Here is a 12108-nt window from a genome sequence, read left to right as displayed (position 1 = left end):
CGCTCTGATTTCTGATTTGGCATGACCCCTCCCCCCCCAACCTTCCTTTGCTTCGGTGGACAGTGAATGTCTATTCAGTGCCGTGGGGGTGTCTCTTTGAATGTGCTAAAATACCCCCAATCTACTTTTATGATCACAGTGGAGCCTTGCTTGCTGCTGCTGCTGAAGGCTTTCAAAACATGCTCAAATTACACACCATCTCTGTTGTAATACTGACACCTACAGCACTGCAGCTGTCGTTTCTACAGACTACGACTTCCCTGCAAGCTCACAGGCCGAGGCTCATTTGTGGTCTGGAGCACAGTTTCAGATGGTACTGAAATCTGTGAAGCATGCTAAGTCAGTAAGGACGACACAGCCCCACACCGGGGATGCTCCCCCCTTCCCACCCACCCCCACTTGGGAAAGTGGGATTTGAAGGGTGGAGCAACAGAAAGCCTACTGCTGCAACGAACTCTGGGCTCACAGATTTTAAAAAATGATAGCTGGATCTACTGTTGCCTCTAGCAAGTCGAGGGTGGCACCAACAGACTTTTTCAAGAAACCGGCCCGGGCTCTCATGATTAGTGCAGTCGCTAAGGATAGTAAGGATGGTACTTTGGTTAAGGGTGCCCTGAATGTGCTAGGGTCAGAGTCCCTGGCTGAAGAGACGTGGACAGCTTAGGACCCGGTCAATACTCCTCAGACACTGCGGCATAATATTGTTTTAACTCTAAGTACTGTTGACATTATCCTTGGTGATATCGAAGCAGATACAGAACCTTCTGGCACTCCTGATAGATGCTTTTATAGGGATATAAAGAACTTTTACAGCACTGAGGCTAATGGGGGATTAGCCGAGACAGGTCATGGCAATATGTGTAACTCAAGGAATCCAGAGAATCAAGAGACCCAGGTGGCCACTGTAGGTGGACAGAAGAGTAGTATAGGGTCTCTACAGGGCCTGGCTGATAATCTGGGCAAGGGACAACAGCAGGGGTCACTGCTTACTCTCAACCTCCTCCTCAAGGCAACTCTGAAGCTGGGGAGTATTTTCCCCTTTCAGACCAATCGGACTGGTCAGATAGAGATACAGGGTCTGTTGAGGAAGTTCGCTCCTCGGGGGTTATGGGGAGCTTGAGTAATATGTCTGACAAGGGAGAGATTTTGGTCTCAGAGAATGTGGGCACGGAAACAGTTGTATCTCACACAGTCAAGAAAAAGAAGTTGCAACGCCAACTGCAAAGTACCGACATAGTTCAGGCAGGTGATGGTTGGAGACAGGACTATTCAGACAACACTCCCCTCGAAGGTAACCTGTCAGATATTAAGGGGTTGAAGCCACCCAGGCAGCCTGACAGAGCTACATTGGAAGCGATCTATCATGGGATCATGGCATATCGAGAGGAAACCGGGGCAGATAGTTGTAAAGCCCAGGTAGTCAATACGGAACTTCAAGGGGCAATCCATAGGGTTGCAAGGACTAGTGCCGCATTTTCTCAAAGAGTGGCCAAGGGGGACAGCAGAGTAGCTACACTGGAGAGCAAGTTTACAGCACAAACCAAGAAGAATGAGGCCGTTGAAGCTCAAATGATGGATGTTCATTGGAAGCTGGAAGAAATTGAGAATAGGATGCAGCACAATAATCTGAGGGTATTTAGAGTACCATGAAAGGGCTGTAGGAGCACTTACGTGTACATTTATTATAGACTTATTTCGAAATACTCTTCATGAATTGGCTCAGTGGAACCGGGGAGATGGAAGTGGATAGTTTCCATTCAAACAGCACCAGTGACATTTACAGGATACAGGCAAACCACAAGCAATCTTGCTTTTTCTAGGATTTTTGTTCTATTAAGAGCTCGCCGGTCCAGACAAGAAGCATGTTCACGAGGGATATTCTTTTTTTTTCCGCCCTTACTTCTTTCATACCACTGTTGAGAGGCAATGGCGTTTAAAAAATCTGACACAACCATTTCAGGACAAAGCAGCTCAGGCATTTGTACAGGCCTTGGCCAAGTTAAAAGTTGTTGTTTATGGTAGAGTGTGTGTTTTTCACCTTAGAAGCCACTGCAAAGGATTTTTTGGATGGTTTGAAATCTGGCAGCCCATAAGGGATATATGGCTTAAGGCAGATTGCAGAGATGGTTGGGGGGGATTAGGACGAAATAGCTCTAATGACAATGATAATGTTTATGAAGTGTGGTTTGGGTTGTTTTCTTCCTCCCTTTTCTTTCAGAGTTTTTTTTTTTTTTTTTTGCTAATGTCTTTGGGAGCTTCCTGGTCTTTCTTTGGGAGGGGGGGAGGCGAGGGGAAGAGGGAGTGGCAAGGTTCTCTGTGTTTTTTTTCTCTTTCGTCAGACATGGAAAGGTGGGTACATCACCATCGATGAACCTGGCTGGTCCTACTGTCTGCAAGGGGTTGGTTGGGGGGTGAATGGTGGGGTGCTGGGGGATGTCTGACTACATGTTTGTTGGTATAATAGGCAAAGGCAATGGGTTGATAGTGTGAGGACCAACAGCTGGTATTGAGGTGTAGTCTTGCTGGTTCTTTAGCAACTGGAAAAGAAATTGGCTTCATGGGCCCTGCTTGGCTCTGAAGGGGCATTCTGGCTTTTTTAACATTATCTATAATGATGGGTAGCAATATCTGTATTTGCACGATTAATATTTGTGGTTTGAATGACAAAGCCAAGAGGCAGTGGACGTCATTAGGTTTAAGGATGATGAAACCAAATATCATACACATCCAAGAAACGCATATTCCCTAGGGTAAGAGAACTCTTTTTGCGGACCTGTGGTTCTAACTTCTTGCTTGCACCTGTCAAGGCTCAACATCAAGGGGAGTAACTGTTCTTGCTAGACAGGCTAACTGCTCATTGTTCCAGAGTGCCACGGATAAAGGGGGTAGGAGGGTCATCTTGGAGTGCTATACCAGGGAACGAAGATTTACACTATGTTTGGTATATGGGTTCAATTTGGACGAAGCTGATGTCCTTAATTTTTGAAACGTTGAATAAGCCTCTTGGCCAGCTCCCTTATTTTATGTGGGGATTTCAACACACATTTAGAGATCGAGAAAGATTTAGCAGGGGTTCAAGTATAGACTGATAATAAACCACTAGTGCTAAGGGCACTTCAATGACTGGTTCAAGGGCATGGGCATCTGGGATAATCATATGGCCCCTGACCCGAAATGCACTTTTTTTTCTAGCCTACACAATAAATTGGTGCACTTAGATTATTTTTTTTGTCTCCAATGCACTTTGTCATCAGGCAATAGTCAAGAGATTTCCTAGGGCCCTATCAAACCACAATCAATTAGTATTGGAAGTTCTGGTCATTGGTTTTATGAGACCATGTACTAACTGGACTTTCAAAAAAAAAATTGCTCTTTGACGTCGAGTATATAGCACATTTGTGTGATTGGATGGGGCATTCTTGGACATTAATAGGGGCACAGCTACAGACTGGGTGATTTGGGATGCCCTGGGAGCGGCTATTGGGGGAAAACACTGAGCTACTCCCTATTTCAGCAAAAGGAGAAACATAAGGAGATCCGGGCTCTCTATGCTGCTCTGTCACTGGCAGAAGAGCAGCAAACAAAGTTAGCAGCTGGGAAACTGGATAGTACGGAAATCCAACAGTTTGTAGCAGTTCTGAGAGCAAAAATATTTTGGTTTTTTGGAAAGGAACAGCTGCTATATTTTTAAGGTATCAAACAGAATGTTACAACTTTGGGGAAAATGTAGAACGTTTATTGTCATTACATATTAGGCAGAGGGAGAATGAAAAGGGGATAGAGGTGATACAGGAATCTAATGGGCATGCATTGGGATCACCTGCTGAAATAGTAGTCCCTAAAAAACTTAGCTATCAAGAGCTGTATTCAGATGCTGGTGTCATTTCTCACCAGGAGTACAAGCACCTGCTAAAGGAAATTGATAAAAAAAAATCGACTTACCCAAGGGAATCGGGATGCCCTTGAGGCAGTAATCTAGGCGGATTAAATTTAAAAAGCTATCAACTCTTTATCTGTAGGTAAAAGCTGCAGGCCCTGATAATTTAACCTTGGAATTTTATAAAACCTTTTTTCAGGAGATAAAAAAAAAGAAGATCTGCTTGCAACTTTAAGAGCTCAGGTGGGGGGAGATCCCTCTTCTCTTGGGAGAAGCCCCCCCCCTTTAAACCCAGGGTCTTACAGACCAATTTCATTAATCAACTGTGATGCTAAAATGTACTACAAAGTATTGGTCAATCGCTCAGGCAGAGTTATCTCATCTTTAGTTTCACAACAACATGGTTTTGATCCTTCATAGGGTACGGTAGACCATGTTCGGAGGGCAATTACACTATTTGATATTTCCGAAGCCACTAAGACAGAAATGAGTTTGATACTGCGAGATGCGGAAAAAGCTATGATCGGGTTTCACGGAATTATCTATGGGCAGTCCCCGATTGGCAGGGTTTTGGACCCGGTTTTATTCAGGCTAATAGGGCAGTATATCCAACTACAAGTGCTAGACTTCAAATTACAGGATATGAGTAAAAAAAAAAAAAAAAGCGATAACAAGAGGAATGAGGCGATGGTGCCCATGCTCTTTACTACTCTTTGCTCTCTAAACTGACTCCTTTATTAGTCTGCTAGAAAGGAACTCATGGATTTCCCCAGTGGAGATGAATCTGGTTAAAAATAAGGTTCTTGCTTATGTGGATGATATAGGAGGTGATTACTACTAAGCCCTCAGAGGTTTTAAGGGAGATAAAGAAGCAGAATCTTTTGGGATGTACTCTGGGTACAAACTCAATGTGGCAAAAACGCAGATTATAAGCACAAAGGGAACCTGCCTTGAGGATTCTCGACGAGTAGAGGAAGCTCTGTATCTGGGAGTATGAATCTCAAAGATAAATCACTTGGTTAGCCTGAATTTGCCTCCTCTCTTAGGTCAGGTAGGGCAAGAACTCAGGCGAACCAACTGCTTACTTCTATCACTGGTAGGGAGGTGTAACGTCTTGAAAATGATAATCGTACCCAGGCTCCTGTAGCTATTCAGAGCTATCCCTCTGGAATTTAGTAAGATTTGGTTAGCTAAATTTGAGAGTGGATGCTAAAGCTATATCTGTGAGTTTAAAAAGCCAAGAAGGGCTTCTAAATTCACGGTACTGCTCAAGGACCGCAGGGCTGGGCTGTCCCAAATCTTACATTGTATTATTAGTCCTGTGTGCTTCAACATTTGGGTGTATGGTCATGGGTAGAACAGTGAACTTAGCACCTGCAGAATCCCCATCAATCTAGGAGCTAATACTAGGTATGGATGCCAAGGGCTGGCTGTTGAAAAATATTGTATCCAGTTAATACAAGAAAACAAAGTTTAAGGTTCTACATGTGAAGCAAGGTTTGGCAACAGGTCTAAAGAAGATTGGGCTCCACAAATGTAATTATACACCTCTCTGGGGGTCGCCAGCACTACCTGGGGTGTTTCAGGATGCAAAAGGATGACGGTGGGCACAGAAGGGTGTTACATTATTTGGGGATCTATTTGAGGAGGGCAAAATGCTTGCCTTTAGTGATCTTCAAGAAATGTACTGGCTAGGACAGACCTCTTTAAATTTCTCTAGGTTCAAAGCTTTCTTAATAAATTGAATCAGACCCAATTTTCACCTGACTGGGTCCTGCTAGTCGATGCGGTTGATAAAAGAGCACGGATTGGGATGACTCCATTCTTGGTTATTAGAAGGACGGCCCGGTGATCTGGAGTCCCAAAATTCTAAATGGAAAAGGAGACTCAGGATTGAAGGGGTACCGGCTCCTTGAGTCATTAGATCTTAGCAGTAGGGTATTGATCACAGCGGGGCCAAAGAACCAGCCTTACAAAACAATAGTTTACCTTTATTGACCACCGGCTAAAATGTATAAATGAGGTATGAGATCTTCTAGTAAATGTTATTGACGTGGAGCCGATCAAGCAGAAATCTTGCACATATACTTTGCATGCTCGACTCTGCCTCTCTTTCTAAAAGACATTGGCTCCTTTACTGGCATGTTCATAGGGAAATGGGTGCAAATTACTACTGCAGTGATGTTACTAGGGGTTGTTACGGATTTACCAGGCACAGAGATTTCCATAGAGAACCATATTTTGTATTTATTGCAATATCAGTGACTCGTATGTGTATAGCATCAGATTAGCTAAAAGCAGACCCCCTTACATTTGTGGATGAAAGTCTAGATCGCTATCATCTTATTATATGGAGATTAAATTGTATGGATGTAAGTGGCGGAGGGCTCAGAGGTGGGCGACCCGGACTTGGTCTCCTATCACTAGATGGCTAAAAAGAATCTGAACTAGGGGAATTGGGAATGTGTTGGTGCTTGGGCAAGAATTAATGCAATGTTAAGGAGGATGTTGTGGAGGGCTCAAAGATTAGAGTTAATCTATCATTCTGTTTCATCACTCAAGTGAACAGTTTTTAATCATCTGAGACAGCTATTTGCACTTCTGTCTAATCCCAGTTGCACTACTGTGTTGTATATTATGTACCTCAATGAGATATAAGATTGTTTATTATATAGTTGGAAAATTCCTTCATGAATTTAGGATGGTATTGCCTGTCTGCTAATTATTATGTATATAGTGTATTTGATCTCTGTCCCTCTCCCTATGCTTTTAAATTTTAAATGCAATAAAAAAAAGAAGCACACCAGGACAACCTGTTTTTCAAAATAAAAAAACCTAGTCAGGAAAAGGGAGATACCTGCTCAGATAACCCCTGCTCACCTCCCTGGTAGCTTGCACGAGCAGTCCGGCTTATCTCAGAATCAATGTGTAAAGCATTTGCACATAACACACAGTAATAAGTGAAAACACTACAAAAGGGCACCACACCAGTTTTAGAAAAATAGCCAATATTCATTTGTGTAAAACAAGACCAAAATGATAAAAACCCAACATACGGTGTTAAAGATATGAATTTTGCAAGACTTATTCAAAAATACATTTCCTTGAAGTCAATAGCTCTTCCTGGGGCTATCACGGATTTGTGATCCACAAAACCAACAGTTCAGGCCAGCTGCGGCATCGCGGGCCAGCTACGGTGTTGGGAACACCCGCAAACAGTACCTTTGGAATTGTAAGGCGTCATGATCCTCGCGGTGAGCTCTGGAGACCGGCATCTCCGTGTCAGTTTCGGAGCTGGTGCGAGAGTCGTCGGGCCCTTGAAGTCACACGCCTTGCGGATCGAACTCCAGGCTGATGGCGTCAGGGCTGCGGTACGAAGCGGGACGATGCAACGTGTGGTGCCCACAGGTCACGGTGCAGGTAGCGGCTCAGTGACTACCTCCAGCGGCGTCGGTGAGACTAGGGTCATGGTGTGAAGCAGGGCAGTGTCACCTGGTTACGGTGCAGGCAGCAACGTTGTCGTTGCTGAAGTACTGTCGTCGGTAGGCCCAAGCTGGCGGTGCAGGACGGGACAGTGTTCGTGACCCTCACAAGTGGTGTCCACAGGCCACGGTGCAGGCAGGATGCCTGGTGACGACACTGGAGTCGATGATGCTGGCTTCGGTGGACCGGGTCTGCGGTGTGGGACGGGACAGTGCTTTGTGTACCTCACAAGCGGTGTCCACAGGCCATGGTGCAAGCAGCGGCACCAGTGTCAGCGACTCCATGCGGCATTGGCAGGTCACAGTGGAGGCCAGCGGCATCGTTGGCGGCGTCCAGTGGTTTCTCCTCTTGAACAGCACAAAACACACAGTTCCCAGTGCTGTACATATAAGAATCCGAAGTCTTTGGTGTCCCTGAGACTTCCAACAGGAGGCAAGCCCTATTCCAAGCCCTTGGAGAACTTTCTCAAGCAGGACACACAGCATAATTCACCCTTTGCACTCTTTTCAGACAAAAGCAGCAACTGCAGGCCAGTCCAGCAAAGCAACACATCAAAGGGACAGTAATCCTCCTCCAGCTCTTCTCCTTGGCAGAGGTTCCTCTTGATTGCAGAAACATTCTAAAGGTCTGGGGTTTTGGGTCTTCCTCTTATACCCCTTTCTGCCTTTGAAATTGGCAAACTTCAAAGCAAAGTCTCAAGAGTTTAACAGATCCTTCCTTGTCCAGGCCAGGCCCCAGACACACACCAGGGGGTTAGAGAATGCATTGTGTGAGGGCAAGCACAGTCATTTCAGGTGTGAATGACAACTCCCCCTCCCTTCTAGCTCAGCTGGCTCATCAGGATATGAAGGCTACACCCCTGCCCCATTTGTGTCACTGTCTGGAGAGGTGCAAAACAGCCCAACTGTCAAACTGACCCAGACATCAATTCACAAACAGGCAGAGTCACAGAATGGTTTAAGCAAGAAAATGCCTACTTTCAAAAAGTGGCATTTCCAAACAGAGAATTTATAAAACAACTTCAATATAAGATGTATTTTTAAATTGTGAGTTCAGAGACCCTGAACTCCACATTTGTTTCTGCTCTCAAGGGAAATCTGCTCTTTAAAGGTATTTAAAGGCAGCCCCCTTGTTAACCAATGAGAGAGATAGGCCTTGCACAGTGAAAACCGAATTTGGCAGTATTTCACTGTTATGGCATATAAAACACACTACTATATGCCCTACATTAAACATAGACTGCACCCTGCCCCTGGGGCTACCTAGGGCCTACCTTAGGGGTGCCTGATATGTAGTAAAAGGGAAGGTTTAGGCCTGGCAAGTGGGTACACTTGCCAAGTAGAATTGGCAGTTTAAAACTGCACTCACAGACACTGCAGTGGCAGGTCTGAGCTATGTTTACAGGGCTACTAATATGTGTGGCACAACCAGTGCTGCAGGCCCACTAGTAGCATTTGATTTACAGGCCCTTGGCACCTCTGGTGCACTTTACCAGGGATTTACCAGTAAATCAAATATGCCAATTATGGATAAACCAATCAACAGTACAATTTACACAGAGAGCATATGCACTTTATCACTGTTTAGCAGTGGTAATGTACCCAGAGTCCTAAAGCCAACAGATACTGGTCACAAAAATTAGGAGGAAGGAGACAAAAAGATTGGGGATGACTATGCAAAAAGGGCCTGGTGCAACAGGGGTTGTGTACGTCACTAAATTTCTGCAACATGTCAAGTTTTAATATATCAAATGCAAATAGTCTATAGTCATTTCTTACTTTGCATTTTGCCGCTTGTAGTTTTGTCTTGGGCATAATAAATTAGACTACAAGTAGCTGAAAGTAAAGTAAAATTGAGGACCGGATGAGCCATCCCAGTTTGAATGTCATTCACAGCTGACATTGTACAACTTGAGAACTCTCCTAGTTCAAGGAAAGCATTCAAACTGGGTTTAGTGGCATTGAACTGCTTTTTAGGGGAAAAGTGTGACATAGCAATATTTATGTCCAAGAAGGGAGAGATCTGTACACGGAATTATTTAAATGCTCTTTTGGGTGAAATTAGATACGTCTCTATGGGTCACTCGTAAGACCTTGCTTTGACGTTTATTAGGTGACATAAGCGAGCAAATCAACAGTAAACGTAAGATCCAGTGGCACATATTAAGGAACGTGATTTTCTATTTTTATCTTTAGAAAGGCATACAGGAAAGTGTTATTACATTCAGAACGCTGGTCCACGAAGCATGCTGCAACAAAAATAGTGTAGATAATTTAATTACAGCCTTTGGTTTGGTTTGTGTAGTTATGTCGCCCTTCTAGCTCTATCAAGACACCGGAGGCATCAATAAATGTGTGTTGGATAGGCGCATGGCATTTGCTGAAGGCGGTACATAAGGCGCAGCCAAAAATATGTGCGTCTGTTTCTGGAAATTTAGAATATAATTGCTACAAAGTAGCCACACGTGCAAAAAGCCATGGCTTTTTAGCCAACACCACATTACTTTCGGGTATACATTGTTAAACTTTCACCTGTAAAAGATTTGGGGGTAAAATTCCCAGCACGCAAAGTATTGCTGATTGAACAGCAACCACTGATTGGAAGTGCCACACGCGACATGGTGGCACTTGGCATCAATGGCCTTTTGACAACCATTAGACTTCTATATTGAAAGTGGTATATACCGCTCGAATATTGTGGATCTAATTGGAGAAAAAAAAAATCCCTTTCGGTACTCCGGCATCACGTATGCACAACGTATCATCACCTTAATACATCGCACAATGATAGTGTGATATTTTTGAACTACAGAGTCAAACGCACATTACAAGTGATTATGCATAGCATACCATAGGCTCTTAATGGATAAGTCTTATAAAAGCGAACTTTGTTCGCACCACGAAACATGCCGACTTTTAGAAGGACCGCGACCATTTCACGCAAAAGGCGGCGATTACACGTCCCATGACATAATGGGCTGTTTTTTGTCAGTTTCTGGAGTAGCCAATTGCCCAGCGCACAAAAAAAATCACACATACGCCGCGAACAGATATTATGGTAAATGACACTTCGCCACGTTTCACCAAACTGGGTCTCCGGCCCTTACCTCCGTAAGCCGCCATGTTTTCGGTATAGGTTCTTAGCGTAAACGCTGGTTTGGAGACGGGACCGACGAGTAAAATAGATAGTTACCTCAGCGCCACCTCACCGGCAGCAGTCAATCTCTACCGCCATCTTGGAAGAACTAATGTAGTCGATTGCTGGGAACAATGGTCTATAAAATCGAGCAAAAGATATATATTTTTTTATAGTTTTCAAACTACACGATTTAATAGTGGCGCATGTTTAGTTTTTTACTGCCATCGGAGGTAAATAAAGTATTAACTACAACGAATGTATTATTTATTTAAAATTATTGTTCCTAACTGAAACCCAACCTTTCTGTTTATTTCAACAATAATCTTCGTCTCAGATTTCGGAAAATGTATTTTTAAGGGTACCTTATCAGTGAAATGGACCTTGCAGTTAAAAAAACATAAATCATCCATTTCTAACATGGCCGACAAAGGAGCTCATTGGCGGAAGATGATTTTGTGCTGGCGTGCGCGCCGCTTCTGTCACGGCTTTTCAACGAAGAAGAATAGGGCGATAGCCTGATTGATCTCGAAGACTGTAGTGTAGCAGTGGACGCCATGTTGCTAGTGTAATAACCATGATATTAATGCTCAATACAATGGATGTTCCTTTAAATAACATATCCATACAGTTTGAATAACTAAAACATTTATATTGTACATGGATGTTCAACCACGCCGTTCCTTTCTGTTCTCTCTTTTGGTTCACACCAACCATATTTCAAAATGTTGAAATAGTACCAATTTGAAAAACAACACTGCATTTTCATTCTTCCATTACAATACATTTTCATGATGAGAAGGCACATTTCACGAATAGAAAATATGGCCAGCTGCATTAGGGAAAATAGCGGAGCAGTTCGTCTGTATTTTGTTCAGGCCGTTAGGCCAGTGGATGATACTTCTTTAAAAAAAAAAAAGCTTGAGCAAAATCCTCTGTATGCTTTTTAAACCTGACGGTTCAATTTATATTTACCTTTGTTTACAAAGCCCTAGAATACACTTGACAAGTTTATACTTTGTATTTTCTGCTCTCACTTTATAATGGCTGTGAAGTTTTTTTCTCACTCTTTTGCGCTTTGCACAGCACTTGCATTAATCTACAACACTACCTGGCAACATTTTAGACAAGGGAAGTAGGAGGTTTTGAAAAAGAAATCGGATAAATGTATTTTCCCTTTGACTTCTACTTAAGCAGAGGTAATTACAGGCGGAAAACAGCTAAAATAAAGCCTTTTTTGTTTTACAAATCTGGGGGATCCCACCAGAATCAGGATTACTGGCCTGGATGCAACACACATGCAAACACATAAACATAGAGTGTGATTTTGACGTTAAAATTGACCGAAGTTACTGTAGGCCTTAGGTTAAGTGACTCATGCTAAGTCGAAATGTTCTCTTGTAGGCTATGCATTTTTTTCTTTCTCTCGTTTCAGTAGCCAAGCTACAACAGTAAACATTAACTAAATGTATCACAATGTTTTTAGTTTCTGTGTGAATGTTTATATTTATGAGTTCAGTGGAGAACTAAATAATGAATCTCTGCACCTGCAAGTAGGGTTGCTACCTTTCAAAGATAAAAATACCAGCCATTTGTTGTTGTTTTAAGAGCCT

General features: G+C 43.2%; 1 protein-coding gene across 1 annotated transcript in view; it reads right to left on the bottom strand.

The window, feature by feature from the left end:
• DDX1 (DEAD-box helicase 1) overlaps positions 1-10898 on the bottom strand; it is a 192941-nt gene extending 182043 nt beyond the window's left edge. Inside the window, exon 1 of the mRNA XM_069235963.1 lies at positions 10467-10898. Within this exon, the coding sequence (XP_069092064.1) occupies positions 10467-10482 (16 nt within the window). The 5' untranslated portion in view covers positions 10483-10898. The remainder of the gene's footprint in view (positions 1-10466) is intronic.
• Between the last annotated feature and the right edge of the window lie 1210 nt (positions 10899-12108).

The sequence above is a fragment of the Pleurodeles waltl genome, chromosome 5 (genome assembly GCF_031143425.1).
Source record: "Pleurodeles waltl isolate 20211129_DDA chromosome 5, aPleWal1.hap1.20221129, whole genome shotgun sequence".
Taxonomy (NCBI): domain Eukaryota; kingdom Metazoa; phylum Chordata; class Amphibia; order Caudata; family Salamandridae; genus Pleurodeles; species Pleurodeles waltl.
This window is presented reverse-complemented; position numbering and strand designations above follow the sequence as displayed.